We start from the raw sequence: 24361 nt of genomic DNA, 5'->3' as shown, positions 1-24361 counted from the left end.
CTCCCTGACTTCAAACTATACCACAAAGCTACAGTATTCAAGACAGTATGGTACCGGCATAAAAACAGAAATACAGATCAATGGTACAAGATAGAATGCCAGAGATAAACCCATGCACATATGGGCACCTAATTTACAACAAAGGGAAGGCAAGAACATACAATGGAGAAAAGACAGCCTCTTCAATAAGTGGTGCTGGGAAAAACTGGGGCAGCTACATGTACAAGAATGAAATTAGAACACTCCCTAACACCATACACAAAAATAAACTCAAAGTGGATTAAAGACCTAAATGTAAGACCAGACACTATAAAACTCTTAGAGGAAAACATAGGAAAAACACTCTTTGACATAAACCACAGCAAGATCTTTTCTGACCCACCTCCTAAAGTAACAGAAATAAAAACAAAAATAAACAAATTGGACTTAATTAAACTTAAAAGCTTTTGCACAGCAAAGGAAACCATAAACAAGACAAAAAGACAACCCTCAGAATGGCAGAAAATATTTGCAAATGAAACAACCAAGGATTAACTTCCAAAATATACAAACAGCTCATGGAGCTCAATATCAAAAAAACAAACATTCCAGTTAAAAAATGAGTGGAAGACCTAAACAGATATTTCACCAAGGAAGACATACACATGGCCAAGAAGTACATGAAAAAGATGCTCAACATCACTAATTAATATTAGAGAAATGCAAAATCAAAACTATAATGAGGTATCACCTCATGACGCTCAGAACGGCCATCATCAAAAAAATCTACAAACAGTAAATGCCAGAGAGGGTGTGGTGAAAAGGGAACCCTCTTGCACTGTTGGTAGGAATGTAAACTGATACAGCCACTATGGAGAACAGTATGGAGGTTCCTTAAAAAACTAAAAATAGGGGGCTTCCCTGGTGGCGCAGTGGTTGAGAGTCTGCCTGCCGATGCAGGGGACGCGGGTTTGTGCCCCGGTCCAGGAAGATCCCACATGCCGTGGAGCGGCTAGGCCTGTAAGCCATGGCCACTGAGCCTGCAAGTCTGGAGCCTGTGCTCTGCAACGGGAGAGGCCACAACGGTTGAGAGGGCCTGCGTGCCGCAAAAAACAAAACAAACAAACAAAAAAACTAAAAATAGAACTACCATATGACCCAGCAATCCCACTACTGGGCATATACCCTGAGAAAATCATAATTCAGAAAGAGACATGTACCACAATGTTCATTGCAGCACTATTTACAATAGTCAGGACATGGAAGCAACCTAAATGTCCACTGACAGATGAATGGATAATGAAGATGTGGCACATATATACAATGGAATATTACTCAGCCATTAAAAGAAACGAAACTGAGTTATTTGTAGTGAGGTGGATGGACCTAGAGTCTGTCATACAGAGTGAAGTAAGTCAGAAAGAGAAAAACAAATACTGTATGCTAACGCATATATATGGAATCTTAAAAAAAAAAAAAAAGGTACCAATGAACGTAGTTGCAGGGCAGGAATAAAGAGGTAGACACAGAAAATGGACTTGAGGACATGGGGTTGGAAGGTGAAGCTGGGGCAAAGTGGGAGTAGCATCGACATATATACACTACTGAATGTATAATAGTTGGCTGGTGAGAAGCAGCAGCATAGCACAGGGAGACTGGCTCAGTGCTTTGAGATGACATAGAAGGGTGGGATAGGGAGGATGGGAGGAAGGCTAAAGAGGGAGGGGACAGGGGGACATGTGTATGCATATGGCTGATACGCTTTGTTGTGCAACAGAAACTAACACAGTATTGTGAAGTAATTATACTCCAATAAAGATCAAGAAAAAAAAGAAAGAAATAGATTATGTGAACTCACTGTAGATCTATTTCTGTTGGTTTTCATTTGTAGTCCTTTTTTCCTCACATACTTGGTTAACTTTGTTTACTGCTTACTGTCCTTGAACTTTTTGAAAACTAGCCTGAAGATTTCTTCCTCCAAAGAGAATCTGCATGTTTTCTAGGCCTCTGCCATCCCAAGTACTTTCACTAATTTCAGTCTGATACGAATTTGGCCGCAAATTACATTTGTTTCTGATCACTCTTATTCTAAGGATACAGCCTTTTAAGGTGCCTATTTTACCTAAGAAGGGTCATCTATGTTGGAAGGGACTCCTTAAACAGTGGTCTCTGATTCCTGTTCTCTTGTGCCTCATGATGGGACTTAAAATTGAAGTTCAAGTTTGCATAAATGAACAACATGCCTTCAGGATAGAACTATCATCCCTACTATCCCTTAAATTTTGACCTGGCAATTCCTCTGATCTTTAAGCTCTTCTGATGCTTTTAGGATATTAATAATTTATCTAGTATAGTCATTGTCCTCAATCAATGGGGATGGTCTCAATAACCTTGCCTACCAGCTCTAGAAAATAAAACTCCCTCTTCCATTATTATAAGACCTTTTATTGGACATGATGGCTAAATTTTATATTTTTGCATCTATTAACAAAACATTCTCCCTTTAGAGTGTTGATGAACTCTATTACCTTAAAACATTTCCTGGGCTTCCCTGGTGGCACAGTGGTTAAGAATCCGTCTGCCAATGCAGGGGACACAGGTTTGAGCACCGGTCCAAGAAGATCCCACCTACCATGGGGCAACTAAGCCTGTGTGCCACAACTACTGAGCCTCCACTCTAGAGCCTGTGCTCCACAACAAAAGAAGCCACCGCAAGGAGAAGCCCACGCACGGCAACAAAGAGTAGCCCTGCTCGCCAGCAACTAGAGAAAGCCCGCGCACAGCAATGAAGACCCAACGCAGCACCAACGCAGCCCAAAACAAAAACAAACTAAAAAAAAGTTTTCCTAATGTTGAACTTATCCTGCATTGCCAGGATAAACTCTAATAATCATTATTTCAACTTCGCTAATAGACTATTTTAGTATAACACTAGCTATGGTTTATTATTTAAAGCATCTGCATCTGTATTCAAGAGGGAAACTAGTTGAACGCTTTCATCTGTTGTACTGTCTGAGGTTTTATTATTAAGGTTATGTAAGCTTCACAAAATATACTTTGAAAATTTCTATCTTTGTCTATGATGTGGAATAGTTTAAATTGGAACTTTCAGTTCTTTATAGAGATTAGACAGAATTCAGATGTAATCTATAAAGACAGGTTTTTTATTATGCCTTTAATTTCTTCCATTGCTATTGGTCTGTTCAGGTTTTCTATGTCTTGTGTTGTTCTGGTGTTTACATATGCAATTGTTTCATTTTTCAATATGTAGACCCAATAAGTAACTTTATATAAACGAGATACCATCTTTTCTGAAATTAAGTCTTTTCCTTTTCTTTCTTTGGTTCCATCTCTACCCTCCTTCCCTTTCCCTTCACTTTAGCACTCACCCCTCTCACGCCTAGTATATATTTCTCCGTATTCTTCTCTATGTTCAGAGTCCTATGTATACAAATATTTAATCACCACGTTTTACAAAATTGAACGTAACACTTTCCTCAATTTTGTTTTTCTTGCTCAACCGTATCTTGCAGATATCACTCACATTCCTGGCATAATTCTAAGTAATTCTTTGTAACAGATTCATTCCATGGTATGAAGGTATCCTAATTTATTCTACTAATGATAAGCAATCACTTCATTCATACTTTGTTTCTATGGATTTGCCTATTTTATACATTTCATATAAATGAAATCATACAAACTGTGAATCTGTAGCCTTTTGTGACTGGCTTCTTTTACTAAGCATGTTTTCAAGGTTAATCCATGTGGTAGCATGAATTAGTACTTCACTACTTTTTGAGTAATATTCCACTGCAGAGATACACCGTATTGCATCTATTCATCAGCTGATCGACATAAGTTATTGCTTTCTGTACACGTAATTTGCATTTAGGCACTGTATCAAATTCTTTCAAAATAGAATATCTTGTGTTTTCTTCTACTACAATTATATAATGAGAGGGAGAAAGATACAATGATTTCTTTCAATGTTTTATATCCATTACAATATCATTCTGCATTTGGTAGAACTCCTAACATAACACTGAATAAATACGAACAGAGCAAGTATCTCTCTAGTTGCTGATTTGTCACTCACAGATTAGGATACTTGCTATTAGTTTTATTTATTATAATTAATTTCCTTCTTGCTCTATTTTGTTAGAGTTCTTAGTAAACTTTAACTGACTTTTCAACATCTTTTGATTATAATCATATGCTTTTTCTTCTATTATTTGCTAATGCGATATGATTTTCATACAAAGCTATCGTCTCTTACTTGGAATAGATCTTATTTGGTCACAGTTTATTACTCTTTTGATATGGTGCTATAGTGTACTTTCTAAACATCTATTTAGAAATTCTGCCTATGCATTAGGGAGTTTGGGGGGATTACTATCTTTATTTGCTTTTGGTATTAAAACTATGCTGGTTTCACAAAATAGAGAGTTTGACTTATTAAAAAAAAGCCACCTAGAATTATTTGAGCACTCTCTAAAGGTTAGAGAAAACAGCTGTGAAGCTATCTTGTCACCGTGCCTTGGTAAATCTCTGATTAGCTTTCACACTTCTGTGGTAATTCAAATTTTCCTGTTATTATTGGGTCAATTTTTGGAACTTCAAGTTTTCTTTTGTCCCCCCCAGGGTTATATATAAAATTTCATTATAATAGTTAATAATGAAGCAATACTTGAGCACTTACCACTTGCACTAGTTTAAGTGCTCAGAATGGATTAACTCTTAATTCTTTCAACATCCCTTATGAAAAAATTTTTACAACTGAAAAAATTCTTTGAATGTTTCCTACATATAGAGATGTATCTTTTTATCATTCCTACTCTTCTTTACATTTGTTCTTTTTTCTATAACCAAGCCCAGAAGAGGTGTGCCATCCGTACCAACTTTTCAAAGCACTAGGATTGGGTTTTCTTTGTGCTACTTCCCTTATTAAAAGAATAGATTTTCAAATCATTAATTTTAGTTGTTTGCCTGGTAAGTTATTCATCCCAATTCCTTTTGGTTTATTCTGTAACATTTCACCCTAATTACTCAAGCAATTAGTGTTCATAATGAAGGTTTATAAAAATTTCTTGGAGAACAGCTTTGGCCTGTCCCACTGACTATGGTATGAAGATTTTTCCTTTACAACCTTGCCTCAAATATTTCAGTGTCATTTTTTAAAAATCTTTTTTTAAAACTTATGATTTAGTTTTATCAGATTATGACCACAAAAAATATGGTCTGGAACAACTTTTCTTTTTAAAACTTATTATGTGATTAATTTTTTTTAAGTGTTTCACGAACATAAAGGGAAAGAACATGGCTGAAGGAAGAAGGATGTCTGAGCAAAATCACATTTTCTTTCAACTGTCAGTATACGGTACTTTCATTGTTTTCCAGCATCCAGTGCAGTAGATTAAAAAAAAAAAAAAAAAAATCAAACGCTAGTCTGATTTGATTTCCTTTCCTTTGTAATTTCTGCTGTCTATAAACTTGGAAAATTTTTTTTCCTTATCCTTAAAATCCAGAAACTTTATAAGAATATGCCTAGATTTGTCTTTTTTTTAATAATATTTATTTACTTATTTATTTTGGCTGCGCCGAGTCTTAGTTCTGGCATGCAGGATCTTTTAGTTGCGGCATGCATGTGGGATCTAGTTCCCTGACCAGGGATTGAACCCGGCTCCCTGCATTGGGAGCATGGAGTCTTACCCACTGGACCACAAGCGAAGTCCCTAGATTTGTGTCTTTTTTGACCTCAGAAAATCATACAATTTTGGTCTCAGGCTCTAAGGACTGGCAAACCCTCTTCTCAGCTAGTCCCTCAGTTCCTGGAAGGAACAAAGGGAAAGGAAGCTCTGTACCTGTCATCTCCATGGAGACCTAGAGAAACTTGTAATCAAAGATGCACCCAACTGTCTTGCCTACTGAATTACTCCAGAAGAAACCGGAAGGGAGAGGGAAACAGGAATATAGACTCAAACCACCAGCTGTCTGATATCTGCTGTAAATCCTGTACTGGTCATTTTAAACCAACTATTATAATGAAGTCATTCTGAGCTTTCACAACCTTGATCCTAATTTTTTAAAGTTCAACCTTCTTCTAAGGAAGCTGTGTAGAATTTAAATTTTAATCCTCAATGAAGAATGATGAACTTACCTAAAATAGCTTCATTTTGGGTAAAACTGTTTCCTTTTAGGTAAAATTAAAAGAAATCTACAATAAAAAACAACCAACCTCAATAAACTGCTACCAACTTTCAGCATCTGTATTTCCTGGGCATTCTGTTACTATACCTGATCATGTATGTCAACCATTACTGCATTCTGCTGGGGTGGATGAGCAGCAGGGTGTAATAGACGGGGAGATACATTCGGAGGGTGGAAGGCTCGAGGTTCCTCTATTGCTTGCTGCTGTGCATAAGGGAGATGGTGATAATTTTCATCTTGACTAATGGAATTATGTCGAGACAGACGATCCCTTCTTCCTCTCTGGCGCCTGACAGGAGGACTGTAATATAGCAAAAATGTCAAAAAAGTTGTTATAATGTTTACTGTTGTGATCCATCAGGATTCTGTATTGTCTCTCGTTGTAATCCATTAGTAGTATATGCTAAGGTAGGCTTGAGTATTAAAGAATTGCTGTGGTTCATCATCAGCTCTGAACACTTACAAATTTAAACAGAATGTATATGTTTTTCAAAATATAACAGAAGTAAACAAAATTGATAATCAGCTCTAAGATTATTTAGAAATCAATAGCCAATCACTGTCATTTTGGGGGAGGGGGTTTAATTGTATAAAATTGATCCTTTTATAGGCAAATATAGTCAAATATCAGCAATTTCATATGGTTTAACCTATTATTTTGCCTCCTTTATTTTATAAACATTTTAGAACAAATTTTAATTTGCATATGTACCTTGACCGTAATCCACATATGCCTAATGGGCATTTTATGTTTGTCTATCTGGCTAAGACACATAGAAAAGACATAGTTCCTATATGCCCAAAATGACAATTTTTAAAAATGAGAGTAGAAAATACATAAAATAACTAAAAAACATTTAATTTGTTGACAATTGCAAATAATCGAGTAATTGGGTAAATGCTGAGAATGGAAATGATGGCAAAATAGCGTCAGCATAAATGTTCCAGTAATATACAGAATTTTTAGGTAGAATCTGGTTACTGAAGGAAACCACTTTTACTCCCCATGCACTTGTCATGGACATAGTTTAACACAAATAACAAGTTATCATGAGTAGACTTCCATCTTCCACTTCCCTACAATTCCACAATTCAGCTCCACTGCTTTTTACAATGCCTCAGCATGCATAACAATTCGAAAAAGCAGCAGGCCTCATTAAAAACGTACTCCACATTAGGCAAAAGAGGCCGAACAGCCCCCTTCAAGACACAGCTGCACACAGCCACCTCAGCAGCATTTACTGAGGACAGGTCACCTTTCCCTTAATTGTTGCACTCTGCACCTCTAAATCTGTTTCTTCTCACTCTCAACTGCCCAATCTTAAAAAGAAAAAGGGACACTCCTTTGCAACATCAACTCCTCTACAGTGCTCTTAAAACTAACCCCCAGGTTCTTGCTCCATTTATTGCTTCCTCTATCTTTATTTTCAGCATAACTCTTTTTTGCATTTCTGCTTCAAAACTGACATACTGTACTTCACTGATTTTCAGATGCCATCCACCTTCGAACTCACTTTAATGTTTTATTTTGAGATAATTTTAATATAATTTTTGTGTACCCCTCACCCAGCTTTCCTTCATGTTAATATCTTCCATTAGAATAATTATCAAAATTAGGAAATAAACCTTGGTATCATACTGTTAACTAAACAACAGAATATATTCAGACTTTACCCAGTTTTTCTACCAATATCCCCTCACGGTCTAAAAATCCAGTGCAGGATCCCATTATTGCATATAGTGGTCATGTTTCCTTAGTCTTCTCCAATCCATGACAGTTCCTCAGTCTTTCATGACCTTGATACCTCTGAAGACATATTTACTCTGCAGAATACCCAGATTTGTCTGATGTTTTCCCATGATCTGCATGACGTTATGCATTACTGGAAAGGATATCACAGAGGTGATAGGCCCTTTTCAGTGCATTGTATCCAGGGGCACATGACATCACATGCATCACTCATGCCTATGTATTTACCACCAATCCCTTGGCTAAATTGGTTTCTGCCAAGACCCTCTACTACAAAATCATCATTCTTCCCTTTGTAATTACCAAATACTTGGGGGGGGGGGGGGGAGATACTTTGAGACCATGCAAATATTTTGCTTCTGCTAAAAGTTTTGCCAATAACTTTAGCATGCATGAATGGACCTTCAGCTATCACTATTATAATATTCTAATGGTGATTTTCTACTCCCCTCATTTCTTCCACATGTATTAATTGGAATTCCATAAGGAAGAACTATTCCCTCTCTCCCATTAATATTTGTTTATTCACTTATTTATGAGTATGGGCTAATGGATATTTATTTTATTCTTTAGGTTATAATCCACACTATTGTTTTATTTTATTGTTAAAATTATTTCAACTTTGTCCAATGGGAGCACTTTCAGTTTAGCTCCTGTGCCCTTTTACTACTGTTCCTTACTATATGGACAATATGCTCTAGGCTTATCTTGTATTTTCCCTATACCAATTCTGGAATTAACCAGTTCTCCAGAGCCCTGGTTCCTTTGACTGTGGAATGGTATTTAGAAGGTAAGTGTGCTGACTGCTACACTATTTCTAGTCTCTCTAAGAGAAAAGAACAAGAAAATTTATCTATGTATACTAATTCATGTATATGTACATATCTTTATACCTGTAAAAATATTTCAAAGGACTGTTTAATGTATCACTAAAAAGAGGAGGAAAGCTGCCAATTAGATTATACTATACCATCAATTTAGAGACATTATGATGTGAAAAACTGTGTACCTTACAATCAAAATAGAAAATATATGCCCAGATCACTCATCTCCCGAAAAAACACTCAGCCTGTCCACAAACTTTAAGGGTCCCTTTTAATATTCTTTATTCTGTTGTTGCTTCTTGCTCTCACTTCCCTACTCAAACATAATTTCAATAACTCAAACTTAACACAAATTAAGACCCAAGCTCTCACGCTGACACATAAGTTCCTTGACAATTTTGGTCCTTGTCTCTACTGAATTGCCTCATTAAATCTGTTATGTATGCCTTTGTAGTAGAACATTTAGAAAGCTGAATTATTGGAAAATCTAGAAATAATAAACAGTGATAAGATGGACAAATATTTCTTTCAGTTGACTTTTATATCTATGATAGGTACTACTTTGTCACTTTGTTTTAGATGTATCACTTGTGAACAGCACAAAGCTCTTCCCTCCTGGTCTCACTGACCTGCCTTTTGTTGGATTGCATTTTCTATATATGTTGTTTATCTGTTTCATTGTGTGGAAGCTATATGTTCCAGTTCTATTCTTCTAGTGACTACACTTGAATTTTTAAACACATAATTCAATTTTTCTAAAAACATCTAGATTGCACATTTTTACTCCTCTCTGCTCTGTCCCCACTTTACATTCAGATCTTTCCTGAAATGTTTTCTCATTTTTTGAACAGACCTTTATTCAGACTTAGCAGTATGTCTTTTTTGTTTCCTTTCCTAATCAAATGGTATTAAATCCTACTTCTTGCATTTATTCTTCCACTTCCTAGAGTACAGTATTTAATAATTCTTTCAAGAAGGTTCTTTTTTTCTTTTATTATTTCTTTTTTAATTGTAGTTGCTGTACGATATTACAGGTGTACAATACAGTGATTCACAATTTTAAAGGTTATGTTCCACTTATAGTCCTTATGAAATACTGGCTATACTCCCTGTGTTGTACAATAAATGTATCCTTGCAGCTTATTTTATACCTAATAGTTTGTACCTCTTATCCCCTACCCTTATATTAGCCCTCTCCGTCCTCCTTCCCTCTCCCCACTGGTAACCACTAGTTTGTTCTCTGTATCTGTGAGTCTGCTTCTTTCTTTACATTCAACTAGTTAGCTGTATTTTTTAGATTCCATATATATAAGTGATGTCATACAGTATTTGTTTTTCTGACTTATTTTACTTGGCATAATGCCCTCCAAGTCCATCCATGTTGCTGCAAATGGCAAAATTTCGGCCTTTTTAATGGCTGAGTAGTATTCCATTGTGTGGAATACACACACACACACATCCTTTATCCATTCACCTGTTGATGGACACTTAGGTTGCTTCCATACCTTGGCAATCGTAAATAATGCTGCTATGAACACTGGGGTGCATATGTTTCTGAATTAGTATTTTTGGTTTTTTTGGATATCTACCCAGGAGTGAAACTGCTGGATCATATGGTAGTTTTGTTTTTAGTGTTTTTGAGAAATCTTCATACTATTTTCCACAGTGGCTGCACCAATTTACATTCCCACCAACAGTGTATGAGGGTTCTCTTTTTTCCACACCTTTGCTAACATTTGTTTTTTGCGTTCTTTTCGATAATAGCTGTTCTGCCAGGTGGTATCTCATTGTGGTTTTGATTTGCATTTCCCTGATGATTAGCAATACTGAGCATCTTTCCATGTACCTGTTGGCCACCTGCACTTCCTCTCTGAAAAACTGTCTACTCAGGTCTTCTGCCCATTTTTTAACTGAGTTTTTTTTTGACATTGAGTTGTATGAGCTGTTTATATATGTTCGATATTAACCCCATATTGGTCATATCATTTGCAAACATCTTCTCCCATTCAGTATGCTGTCTTTTCATTTTGTCGATGAATTTTGTGCTGTGCAAAAGCTTTTAAGTTTAATTAAGTCCAATTTGTTTATTTTTGCTTTAATTTTCTTCTCTTTAGGAGACAGATCCAAAACATACTGCTGCAATTTATGTGAAAGAGTTCACCTATGTTTTGCTCTAGGAGTTTTATAGTATCTAGTCTTACATTTAGCTGTTTAATCCATTTTGAATTTATTTCTGTATATTGTGTTAGAGAATGTTCTAATTTTATTTTTTTACATGTAGCTGTCCAGTTTTCCCAGCACCATTTACTGAAGAGGCTGTCTTTTCTCCATTGTATATTCTTGCCTCCTTTGCCACAGACTGACCATACTGCGTGGGTTTATTTCTGGGCTTTCCATCCTGTTCCATTGATCTATGTGTCTGTTTTTATGCCAGTATCATACTGTCTTGATGACTGTAGCTTTGTAGTATATAGTCTGAAGTCAGGGAGCATGATTCCTTCAGCTCTGTTGTTTTTTCTCAAGATTGTTTTGGCCTTTCAGGATATTTTGTGTCTCCATACAAACTTTAAAATTATTTGTTCTAGTTCTGCGAAAAATGCCATTGGTATTTTGATATGAGACTGCACTGAATCTGTAGATTGCCTTGGGTAGTATGGTCCTTTTAACAATATTAATTCTTCCAATCCAAGAACACGGTACATCTTTCCATCTGTTTTTGTCATCCTCAATTTTTTTCATCAGTGCCTTACAGTTTTCCAAGTACAGGTCTTTCAACTCCTTAAGTAGGTTTATTCCTAGGTATTTTATTCTTTTTGATGTGATGGTAAATGAGACTGTTTCCTTAATTTCTCTTTTTGATAGTTTGTCATTCACGTATAGAAATGCAACAGATTTATGTATATTAATTCTGTATCCTGCAACTCTACTGAACTCATTGATGAGCTCTAGTAGTTTCCTGGTGGCATCTTTAGGATTTTCTACGCATAGTATCACATCATCTGCAAACAGTGACAATTTTACTTCTTCCTTTCCAACTTGGATTCCTTTTCTTTTTCCTGTCTGACTGCTTTGGCTACGACATCCAAAACTATGTTAAGTAAAAGTGGCGAGAGTGGACATCCTCGTCTTATTCCTGATCTTGGAGGGAACGCTTTCAGGTTTTCACCGTTGAGTATGATGTCAGCTGTAGGTTTGTCATATAAGGCCTTTATTATGTTGAGGTATGTGCCCTCTATGCCCACTTTCTGGAGAGTTTTTAAATCATAAATGGATGCTAAATCTTATCAAAAGCTTTTTCTACATCTATTAAAACGATTATATGGTTTTTATTCTTCAATTTGTTAATGTTGTGTATCACACTGATTGACTTGTGGATACTGAAAAACCCTTGCAACCCCAGGATAAATCCCTCTTGATCATGATGTATGATTCAGGGAGGATCTCTTATTGTTCAACATTCTTCATCTCTGAATGTTTGTGCATACTCTTAAATTTCACCAAGATCTTGCTCAAGTCTTTCTTCAATTTTTAAAAAAATATTTATTTACTTATGGATGCATTGGGTCTTCGTTGCTGCACACGGGCTTTCTCTAGTTGTGGCGAGCGGGGTCTACTCTTCGTTGTGGTGCACGGGTTTCTCATTGCAATGGCTTCTCTTGTTGTGGAGCACAGTCTCTAGGTGCGCGGGCTTCAGTAGTTGTGGCACATGGGCTTCAGTAGTTGTGGCTCGCAGGCTCTAGAGTGCAGGCTCAGTAGTTGTGGCGCACAGGCTTAGTTGCTCCGTGGCATGTGGGATCTTCCCGGACCAGGGCTTAAACCCGCATCCCCTGCATTGGCAGGCAGATTCTTAACCACTGCGCCACCAGAGAAGTCCCTCTTCAGTTCTTGAAAATGATTTTGTACTATTTCTGTCTAAATTGTTCCCTTCTATTGTTTCCGCCTGGAAATATGATTAGACATATTCAGAACTGATGACTCTTGCCTATATTTAAATTTCTTTTCCACACTTTCCATTTAGCCCTTTTACACTACAATCTGGGAAAATTCCTTCACTTGATCTTCCAGGGACCAAGATGCTTTTTCTGCCTGTTTATTAATTTTACCAACTAAGATTTCCAGTTGATTTTTATGGATACAATCTCTTCCACTTCTCTCATGCTACACTTATTCTAAAATTCTATTTTGTTTATTCTCTTAATTGTTTTATTTCTTCTATTAATGGTTTCTTCAAGTTCTTTCTTGTATTGAGTTTCAGTGCCCTTCTTTCACTTTGTTGGCTTTCCTCAAATGTTTGCGAGTGATGACAAATCACAGGACAGGGGTTATCAGAAGGAGGGTTTTTAATGCTCTATTTTAACCTAGGTGTTGGGCACACCTGTGTGTTATCCTTTTAAGTGTACGCTTGTTTTCCAAGTTCTCCTGAATGTACGCCACATTTCGCCATAAAGCAATAGGAAAGATTACAGCAGGGGCTCAGGCTGTAACCTTGAAACAACCAACCTTATTTCCTCATGCTGTAACATTTAACAGCTATAAAATATTTTACCTGGTTGGCATAACATTATTTTACTTAAATATTCCCATATAATTGGGTAATACTGCACCAGATAATGTAAAAGTCTTAGTGTGTCAACAGAATACAGCTCAGGAACAGGTTTATCTTGTCTTATTTGGAACAATGAATGATGGGTTTTAAGACCCCTTCAGTATCAGTTTCCTAGGGCTGCCCTAATAAAATACCACAGACTCACTTAAACAATAGAAATTCATTTTCTCACAGTCCTAGAGACTATGTCCAAGATCAAGGTGCTAGCATGGCTGGTTTCTAGCGAGAGCTCTCTTCCTAGAGTCTCCTCTTATAAGGACACTAATCCTCTTGGATCAGGGCCCCATCCTTATGACCTCATTCAGCCTAAATTACTTCCTTAGAGGCCTCACCTCTAAATACATCCACACTGGGGGCTAAGGCATCAACCTATGGATCTTCAGGAGACACAAACATTTAGTCTGTAACACCACATCCTGGACATATAAACAGTCGCCTCATCCCAAGTATGCTCTATTTCCTTGGAAGAAGAAAGGTATGACCTCAGACAACTTCTAAAGAGGAAGCAGCTCAGGAAATGTATTCCCCTGGGAAGGAAAAGCAAGGGGCAAGTCCTATATGGAAGACAGGACTGAAAGTCAAACTAAATTTCAGTCACTCTTCATATCACAGGCTCCACAATTTTAAAGAAACTTAATTAAGCTCCCAGTTGCCTTAGAGGATACAGAAGGAATATCTGGAGAGAGGTTATTCATTTCTAAGAATGGAGTGGATAAGAATTGCGTGAAAAAGAGGTTGCTCATTCCTAAGACCATGGTTCTATATTTCTTTACAGTTATAAACTATAAAATGCATTTTTCAGTAATATGGATTGAAGGCTAGCCCACAAAAAGTCTTAAACCTTAAGGTAGTTGAATTCACATATAATGGTACGGATTGATTTTAGGTAAACCAATTTAGCCTTTCAATTTCTTCTTCTGTCAGCCACAAGCTAAATGAACTCTCATGATGGACTGTAGAAATCTAAACAACTTGTAACGTTGTTTCTCATGTGTAAGCGTAGAAGTAAAAAGGTGTTGATGTGTTTATAAAATTCCTACAGAAAAAATATTTTCTGATGTTAAAAAAAATTCACAAATCTACCAATGACCACAAATTTAATAAGTAACTGTAACCAACTAACCTTCTTCTGTTGCGTGCAGGTGTGTTGCATCGTTCCCCTGAGAAGTGATGTTGGCTTGGTCGAACTGAAGGGGGCTGCCTATTTGATGTCATCTCCCATGGTCGCATTGGTGGTGAGGGAGCTGGTGATGCTGATGTATAATCAAAGACTGAATGAGAGAGGCGCTGTCTCTTGGGACTTGGACTATCTTCACTCTGCCAATGCAACAAAATCAATCAACTGAATAAAATCTTTTAAGGATTTTTGCATTACTGTTTACATGCATAGGTGTTTAAGTATGTTTACCACAAAGTGTAAAGGAGGGAAAATACACTATCAACCTGAATTAAATACCTTTAAAAGATACGAGGGGTGGGGTGGGAAAGGGAGATACACAGTAAATAATATCAAATGAAAAGTTAACGTTTCTTTAAAATATCATAAAATTAACCAGGTAAAAACACACAAGGTACACAACAGGACAATAAACAATTTCTATGGTACATGACCACCTCTTTAAAGCTCTAATTCAACTGAGAAAATCTACTATCCTCCTATCAGTTAACAGTTACCCTTTTAGGCATTAATTCTTAGCTGAGAGATCAATTTAGGAGGGGGTATAATTTTTTTTAAACATCTTTATTGGGGTATAATTGCTTTACAACGGTGTGTCAGTTTCTGCTTAAGGGGTATAATTTAAGTAGGCCCTTGATTTGATTTAAAATCACACTTGTCTGCCTCTTTATTCCTGTTATTTCAGGCTATTACATTTATTATTTAATAATGTTTATGTGAACAAAGTAAAATTTATTTAAAACATTAAAAAACAGTCAACTGATCTAGTTCTTAACTAGAATATCACAGAATATCTTTGGGAAGGACATGGCATTTCAGGTAGATCATGGGAGTGGTAGATAATTAAAAACCCATACTTGTTAATGTTGAAGCACAGTCTAAAGTTTTCAAGGGTTTAGCTATAAAATTGGTATGGATCACTTAACTGAATTATTAACTCTCCAGGATTCCCCACACAACTCAATTTTCAAATTGAGTCTCTCATCAAAACTGTCAAAATTACAAGTTAACTGAAAGTCTGATATGGGCTGTGTGTTTTCTAATAGAGCCTCTCCTATCTCCAGTCTACTCCTGCAAATTCTAATCATTTGGGCATTAGGGAACTTTTGATTGGCACCTGCTGCTAGAACAAAAATGTTAATATTAGCTAAAGAATATATGAGGTTACAAACTATGTTAGATTTTAAAATATAAGCATATAAAACAGAACTGATTAAACTGATAGGAATGAAGCAAACTGCTAAATGGTTACTTTTGATCATTCTAAATTATTTAGCAGATGTATTCAAAAAACCATGTCATTTTCCTTCTATACTTAAGAATATTATAATTCACGTTTGTTATAACTAAAATAGAAAATAGTTTTCAGAACCATATACAAATGCTCTTGTAACTTTCCTCACACTAACCTTATTTTCTCCCTATATTTAATGGTGCTATTAAAAGTAGTTGTTTTTAAAAAAAAAAAAAAAAAAAAAAAAAAAAAAAATTAGTTGTTTTTAAACCCTTGATTTTAATAAGAAAATCAGTTATGTTCTGATAATCCTAAAACTTAGAAAGTGAAAAATAACCATTAATATTTAGATATTCTGATTAAAACAAAACAACAGAACAACTAAGACTTGACAAACTCATACATGAACTACACATAAGCATTAGAAATGTGATCTCCACGTGTGGTAAAACAGACTTGATTAACATTGACTTTTTGAGGTACAATATGCTAGCAACCAATCATAATCATTGGCTTTCATATGTATAAACCTGTACCGCAAAGCTTGACGCAAGCTAAGACATGGAACTGAATTCTAAAAATTCACTGCCCAAATGGAGGAGAATACTACAGATCCACAAAATAACTAAGTATTGAAAAAACACTTAGGCTATCAACCTTTACATATTTTCAGTGATGTTCAGGTTGTGGGTTAGCATATTCTTATTTTACAACAAATGCATTACTTTTAAGAGTGGAGATAAGGAAAGATGACTGAGAAAGTTTCCCATCCCTTCTCTTTGTGTTGTGAAAGGTTCTCAGTGTGTAAGAGGAGACAAAGACTAGGAAGTGGGGCTCCCCTGGTGGTGCAGTGGTTGAGAGTCCGCCTGCCAATGCAGGCGACACAGGTTCGTGCCTTGATTCGGGAAGATCCCACATGCCGCAGAGCGGCTGGGCCCGTGAGCCATGGCCACTGAGCCTGCGTGTCCGGAGCCCGTGCTCCGCAACGGGAGAGGCCACAATAGTGAGAGGCCCACGTACAGCCAAAAAAAAAGACTAGGAAGTGAAGGGAAATATGTGGAAGTGAGCTCTTCATTAGGATTATGGTAATAAGCCTTAGTTTTTCACTCAAAGTAACAGGAAACCACAACTGATATTTAGTGACATGGGATTACTAAAAGGTTATTTTACTATATGCAATATGGTTTCATCATATTCCTTATCAAGTTTAATACTCTAAGGAACTGCATAAAAAATTCTCAGTTTCCAGAAAAAGAAAGGGGGAGTAACCTACAAAGAAAAAGAATTAGATTAGCATTAGACTTCCCACAGAAAACAAAAGATGCTAAAGTGCTCTGGGGGAAAATAATGTTGAATCTAGAGTTTTATACTCCAATCAAACTATTAGTCTAGTATAAGGGAAAAAAACAAAGACCTTGCCAGATGTATCAAGATTCAAAGTTGCTTCTCACATATCCATTCAGAAAATTTTACTTGATTGATTTTTATGTATGCGTGCATGCTCTCTCCTTCACCTGGGGACATATATATAAATACAGGACCAAGAAATAGAAGTAACCCAGAAGTTCAATGAAAAGAAATCCCAGGGTGATGGCAGTACAGCAGGTCTGAAAAACAATCATTACAAATTAGAACGAATCAGAGGACTCTTGAGAAAAATACCATACACAATATGGATTCAAAAACAGTATGATTGAGAACTTACAAGTTCTTAATAAAACTTAAGCCCACAGCTCTCTTATCATAAGAAATATAAAAAGGCAATCACGGACTTCCCTGCTGGTCCAGTGGTAAAGAATCTGCCTTCCAGTGCAGGGGACGCGGGTTCAATCCCTGGTCGGGCACCTAAGCCCGCGCACCTCAACGAGAGAGCCCGTGTGCCACAAAATACAGAGCGCATGCACTCTGGAGCCTGCGCGCCACAACTAGAGAGAGAAAACCTGCACACCACAACTAGAGAGAAGCCCGCGTGCCCCAATGAAGAGCCCACGCGCCTCGATGAAGACCCCGTGTGCTGCAACAAAGACCCAATGCAGCCAAAAAAATAAAGAAAATAAATATTAAAAAAAAAAAAAAAAAGGCAATCAGAGAGTGGAGGACAAAGATGAAAACAAATCCATATCATTTTGTCACCTAAAGCATCCTCTCAGTAGGACAGGTAGTCAAAAGATTACAACTCCTCCTCCATGGGCCAAACATGCTACTTGGTTCTGCAATGACTATACAAGTATCCTAATACTATGAAGAATGTTTATTGGTTTTCAATTATTATAATCAACATAGGACAAGGCATGAAAGATCACTGTTGTAGCTACAGAACAGAAATAAGTATAAAGAAGTATAATAAAATAAGTATTTTATCAAATAAATTTTGATATAAAGTAACTATAACGACTTCTGTGACAAAATCATGGACTAAAAGTGAAAATCCTAACATAAACATGTAGAAATAATGGTTTAAATACAAAAAAAAAAAATTTTTTTAAGGTATTGCTGGATTCAGAGAAAAAGAGAAATTTCCAAGGACCAGAAACAAAGAGGAAAACTGAAAACCAGGTTTGTTTTTTGATATTCGCAGGAGGGAGAGAAGATAAGGTCCTATCGCTGAGACCCCTGCATAAGGCCAAAATTTCCAAAGTACTATGCTTTCAATAAAAGGGAAGACTAGAAGAAGTCAGCCATTGGCACAGAGTGTCTACTCTGTATGTACTGAGAACTGGAGAAGGGAATCACATCCCTGAGAACTCAAACCACAGGTTAGCTCCTCACACTAAGGCTGGGGTTCAAATTTTTCACTACCCATGTTGTCTGTGAACCTCTAAACTTAGAAATTAATATAAAAACTGATCTAGAACTATGCTACCACAACGACTCTTGACAGAAGTAAATGCAAAGCAGAATCTGGAGGAATACTCCTATTACCTAGGCCAGTGGTTCTCAAACTTTTGCATGCATCAGAAACACCAGATTGTTGGGTCCACTCCCCAGTCTCTGATTCAGACAGTTTGGATTGGGACCCAAGAATTTTGCATTTCTAACATGATCCCATATGATGCTTGGTATTGCTCGTCTGGGACTACACTCTGAGAACCACTGAACTAAGAGATAAGGGACTCTCTTAAGAAAAGGCCCTAAGGATAAATTCACCATTACAGAAAAATTTATGTTTTGAAATCTCAGGGGGGAGCAGTTCCCTCCTGTCCCTGCTGACTCTGTGCCTGTAGGCTGACTTTAGAAAGTACCAGATGTTGACAACTTAAACCTGTAAGATGTTGAGTGAAGTCAGGTACTAGTACTGTCTCTACTGGTACAGAATACTGTAGAGATATTACAGTACAGAATACGGATGCAGATTCAGGGATCAAGGGAGGAAGGACAGAAGAAAATTAGCCAGCTAGCTTTTATACTCAGTATTCAGCATCTGATAAAATGAGTACAGGATTACACCTCTGTAACACCAAATCTTCATAACCAAAACATCATTATTAGCAGTGAAAACAACCCATAAGAAAGTATTCCACAGTTTCGAAAAAAGCAAATCAGAAATGATTAAATGCTAAATACCATGGGAGAAAAAAAATACAAACACGTGCATACGTATAAACACACACACATAAAATATAAATAATATTTATATATATGTCAGTCAGGAAGTCTTGAAGATAATGCAAACTTTCCCCAAAGCATAAACAGGTTCCAAGTTCTAGATTAAAAATGGTGATTGAAAAGTGCCTCTGATTTCAGCAAACACTAGTGAGCCCCAAGGACTTCTCAAAGGAACAAGGGGGCAACTAGAGTCGGGGAGATAAAATCTCCAATAACCTGGTCCGCTCTCCCCTCATTATTCAGGACTACCATTCATCTCAGATTTACAAATAAATAAGCATAGCAAGATTTTTGAGTTCCCAATCCTCTTTTAAACTTCCAGACTCTATTTGCCTTATGCTATCTGACAAAAGATTAAGTTTCTCATTCCACAACCATTAAATTTAAATGGCCCGGGAGAGGAAATACTTACTGAATTCCATTCATGTAAAATAAGAGACATGAAAGCACTTAGAAAACTGAAACACTCTACATAAAGCAACTTGCTAAGAATAACCACCAAGACAGATCCCTTTTTGTAAATAATAATTAATAACTTTACATTTGAATCACATAATGTACAAAATGATCTCTATACATTCTTTCATTTAATTTTCCACAAACGAAGTCTTTGTTTAAACTATATTCAAATTTATGTAAAATATGTTTCTATTAGTGAAGATGTACAAAAGACAATTCAGTGAATATAATGCCTTTGAACTACACAACATATATATAGTCCTGTTTCATATACTTCACAAAGGACTTTAATTTTCTAACGCACAGCTTTGATTCCTCAGCTCAAAAGATTTCAGAACAAAATCCAACCTCCTAACCACTCAAACAGTACATCCTCCTGGAATGTTATTTTACTTGTAGGTATGGGAGGGAAAAGAGACTTTCAAATATTGTTTTCAAAAGTTACCAGACCACGCATTAAAAAAAAAAAAAATCAGAACTTTGCTTTTTGACATAGTCCAAGTCTGTGTTTTTTCATAAAAGGCCAAAGAACAGAACAATTTTATGTGCAGTGAGTGCTTGCAAAGGGAATGTAGTGGTATAACATATTGCAATTCCATCATAATGAAGAGGATAAAATACCGTGTGAAAATATTATGTTTCTATATTCATTGGCCATAACTGCTAACCCAGCAGTGGCTTCCTGAGTTTAGGGAGGGCTGTTTGGCTAATTTCTGAATAATGTATTAACAACCTTAAGTCCTAGATTTTTCTTAGAACATCACTGGTTCACAAAAACTGATTTACCTTGATGCTGTAATTGTACTGTTTTCAAATGCTATATTTAGTTCCACAGAAGCTATAAACAAGGATCAATGAAATAATCTGAAGCATAAACATGAAACCAACAAAAACAGAAAAGCTGCTAAGAACAACCCGAAATCAAGGGATCCCTGTGAATCAAGGGATCCCTCCACATGGAGTCATTCTGCAGACAACTGAAGCTCAGACTAGATATGCTAATTCAGGACTTTTTGGTATACTACAGATAGATGGTACGTCAACGAAGTTACAGGCATTGACAAAAATTGTTCAAAATAGTTTATACAATGAAAAGGAAGCCCAATACTGAACCCTGAGAAGCTCCAACATTTTATGTTGAGTACCTGATGAGAGGAGAGTGGAGTGTGATGGTGAAAGCCAGTGTAATGGAGTTTCAAGGGTTCAACTAAGAGGTCATGTAGAATGAGGGCTGCAAAACATCCACTGTTGTTTTTTTTTCTAACATCTTTATTGGAGTGTAATTGTTTTACAATGGTGTGTTAGTTTCTGCTTTATAACAAAGTGAATCCGTTATACATATATTCCCGTATCTCTTCCCTCTTGCGTCTCCCTCCCTCTCACCCTCCCTATCCCACCCCTCCAGGAGGTCACAAAGCACCGAGCTCATCTCCCTGTGCTACGCGGCTGCTTCCCACTAGCTATCTACCTTACCTTTGGTAGTGTATATATGTCCGTGCCTCTCTCTCGCTTTGTCACAGCTTACCCTTCCCCCTCCCCATATCCTCAAGTCCATTCTCTAGTAGGTCTGTGTCTTTATTCCTGTCTTACCCCTAGGTTCTTCATGACTTTTTTTTTTCTTAAATTCCATATATATGTGTTAGCATATAGTATTTGTCTTTCTCTTTCTGACTTACTTCACTCTGTATGACACTCTAGGTCTATCCACCTCATTACAAATAGCTCAATTTCGTTTCTTTTTATGGCTGAGTAATATTCCATTGTATATATGTGCCACATCTTTATCCATTCATCCGATGATGGGACACTTAGGTTGTTTCCCATCCACTGTGTTTTTTTTTTTTTTTTTTTTTTTGGGTACGTGGGCCTCTCACTGTTGTGGCCTCTCCCACTGCGGAGCACAGGCTCTGGACGCACAGGCTCAGCGGCCATGGCTCACAGGCCCAGCCGCTCCGCAGCATGTGGGATCTTCCCAGACCGGGGCACGAACCTGCGTCCCCTGCATCAGCAGACGGACTCTCAACCACTGCGCCACCAGGGAAGCCCTCCACTGTGTTTTAACAACATGGAACTCACTGACTTGAAACTATTTCTTTACAATATGATCTAGTATCTTTACGGTGTATTTCCCTTTATGACAATTTTTGGAAAAGTTTTTGTTCCTGTCTTCCCTGGTGGCGCAGTGGTTGAAAGTCCGCCTGCCGATGCAGGCGACATGGGTTCGTGCCCCGATTCGGGAAGATTCCACATGCCGCGGAGCAGCTGGGCCCGTGAACCATGGCCACTGAGCCTGCATGTCCAGAGCCTGTGCTCCGCAATGGGTGAGAGGCCACAACAGTGAGAGGCCTGCATACTGAAAAAAAAAATACATGCACCCTTACGTTCACAGCAGCATTGTACACAACAGCCAAGACATGGAAACAACCTAAATGTCCATCAATAGAAGAATGGATAACGAATATGTGAGGGGTGTGTGTGTGTGTGTATACACACACACAAATGGAATACTATCCAGCCATAAAAAAGAACGAAATAATGCCATGTGCAGCAACATGGATGGAACTAGAGATTATCATGCTAAGTGAAGTCAGAAAGAGAAAGACAAATACCATATGATATCACTAAAGTATGGTACCAATGGACCTATCTACAAAACAGAAACAAACTCACAGACATAGAGAACAGACTTGTGGTTGCCAAGGGGGACAGGACTGGGGGAGGGGTGGAGTGGGAGGCTGGGGTTAGCTTTTCTATATAGAATGGATAAACAACAAGGTCCTACTGTATAGCACAGAAAACTATATTCAATATCCTATGATAAACCATAATGGAAAATATTTTTTAAAAGAATGTATGTGTATGTTAAACACACACACACCTGAAATCAAGGGTTGTGCCACACCTGAAATTCAAGTTCCCCACGATGTACATGACTTTTTAATGAAAGCATACAATCTTCAATCACAATCACTGAATTGGTTGGTAGCACGAAACTGCTAATTTTAAAATTATAGGGGGCTGATAGCAAACAGACATGAGGGAATTTTGGGGGGTGCTGAAACTATCCTATATCTTGATTGTAATGGTCCCACATCTGTATGTGTTTGTCAAAACTCACAGACCTGTACACGGAAAAAGGTGAATTTTACTGTATGTTAATTATACCTTAATTTTAATTTAAAAAAATTACAGGAGGCTTTGATTCTAATTTTACATATAGGCTTATTTTTTTTTTTTTTTTTTTTTTTTTTTTTTTTTTGTAGTACGTGGGCCTCTCACTGCTGTGGCCTCTCCCGCTGTGGAGCACAGGCTCTGGACGCGGAGGCTCAGCGGCCTTGGCTCACGGGCCCAGCCGCTCCGCGGCATGTGGGATCCTCCCGGACCGGGGCACGAACCCGTGTCCCCTGCATCGGCAGGCGGACTCCCAACCATTGCGCCACCAGGGAAGCCCTAGGCTTATTTTTATAGAGATGCAAATGTGCATCTACTTAAACCTCTTTTGTAGGGGAAAAAAAAAGAGCAAGAAATACACAAAGCCATCATTTTTAAAGGAACATTAAAATACCAACTAAATGTGCACCAGGAAACATACAAGAATATTCATGGCAACACTGTTTCTAATAATAGTAATAGAAAACTGGAGACTACCCAAATGTCCATCAAAAAGAGAAGGGATAAACTATAGTACAGTACATTCATATAAATGTAACGCTAAAAGCAGGAAAATGAATCTACAGGACACAGCCACATGCATCAATATGGATGAATTTCAAAATGGCAAAAACACACAAAGTATGATACCATTTACAATAAGTTCAGAAACTAAATAGTATAGTATTGAGGTATACTATATGTAGTAAAAACCACACAGAAAAGCAAAGAGATACTGAACACAAAATTCAACAGAGGTTTACCCAAGGCACAGGTTTGGGACAGCACCTGAATATAATATGGAAGCTTCAAAAACATTGGCAATAGTTGATTTCTTAAGCTAGATGGTGATTTTTTAAAACTTATACATATGTCTTCTTTATATTTTATAACTTGCATATATGAAATATTTCATAATTTTTAAAATTAAAAAACATACGAAATTTGAAAGATTTTGACTAGAAAAACAAGTAAAAAGCAGCAAAGTGCAAAAGTCTTTAATAAACAAGGACAGTGACACAAACTTGGTAAGTAGTGGAGATGAAAAAAGAGATCAAAAACAGGATGAGGGGCTTCCCTGGTGACGCAGTGGCTGGGAGTCCGCCTGCCGACGCAGGGGACACGGGTTCGTGCCCCAGTCCGGGAGGATCCCGCATGCCACGGAGCAGATGGGCCTGCGCGTCCAGAGCCTGTGATCCGTGGCGGAAGGGGCCACGACAGTGTGAGGCCCGCATACCGCAAAAAAAAAAAAACCAGGGTGAGCTTTTTGTTGAAAGAAGATTAGTGATTAAAAACAAGGATCCAGGAGTGTATCAACACTTTCCTTCACCTCTATGACCATCCTACCTACTAGCTACATACCCAA

General features: G+C 37.3%; 1 protein-coding gene across 12 annotated transcripts in view; it reads right to left on the bottom strand.

Moving 5' to 3' along the window:
- Positions 1 to 24361, bottom strand: part of RNF38 (ring finger protein 38) — a 123903-nt gene that overhangs the window by 24790 nt on the left and 74752 nt on the right. For all 12 annotated transcript variants that reach the window (XM_032634725.1, XM_032634726.1, XM_032634724.1 and 9 more), the window contains 2 exons: positions 14493 to 14686; positions 6277 to 6490 (listed from right to left, as the gene is read on the bottom strand). In XM_032634725.1, the coding sequence (XP_032490616.1) occupies positions 6277 to 6490; positions 14493 to 14686 (408 nt within the window). The remainder of the gene's footprint in view (positions 1 to 6276; positions 6491 to 14492; positions 14687 to 24361) is intronic.

Source organism: Phocoena sinus, chromosome 6 (genome assembly GCF_008692025.1).
Source record: "Phocoena sinus isolate mPhoSin1 chromosome 6, mPhoSin1.pri, whole genome shotgun sequence".
Classification (NCBI taxonomy): domain Eukaryota; kingdom Metazoa; phylum Chordata; class Mammalia; order Artiodactyla; family Phocoenidae; genus Phocoena; species Phocoena sinus.
The sequence above is the reverse complement of the archived record's forward strand: the minus strand, read 5'-3'. Positions and strand labels throughout refer to the sequence as shown.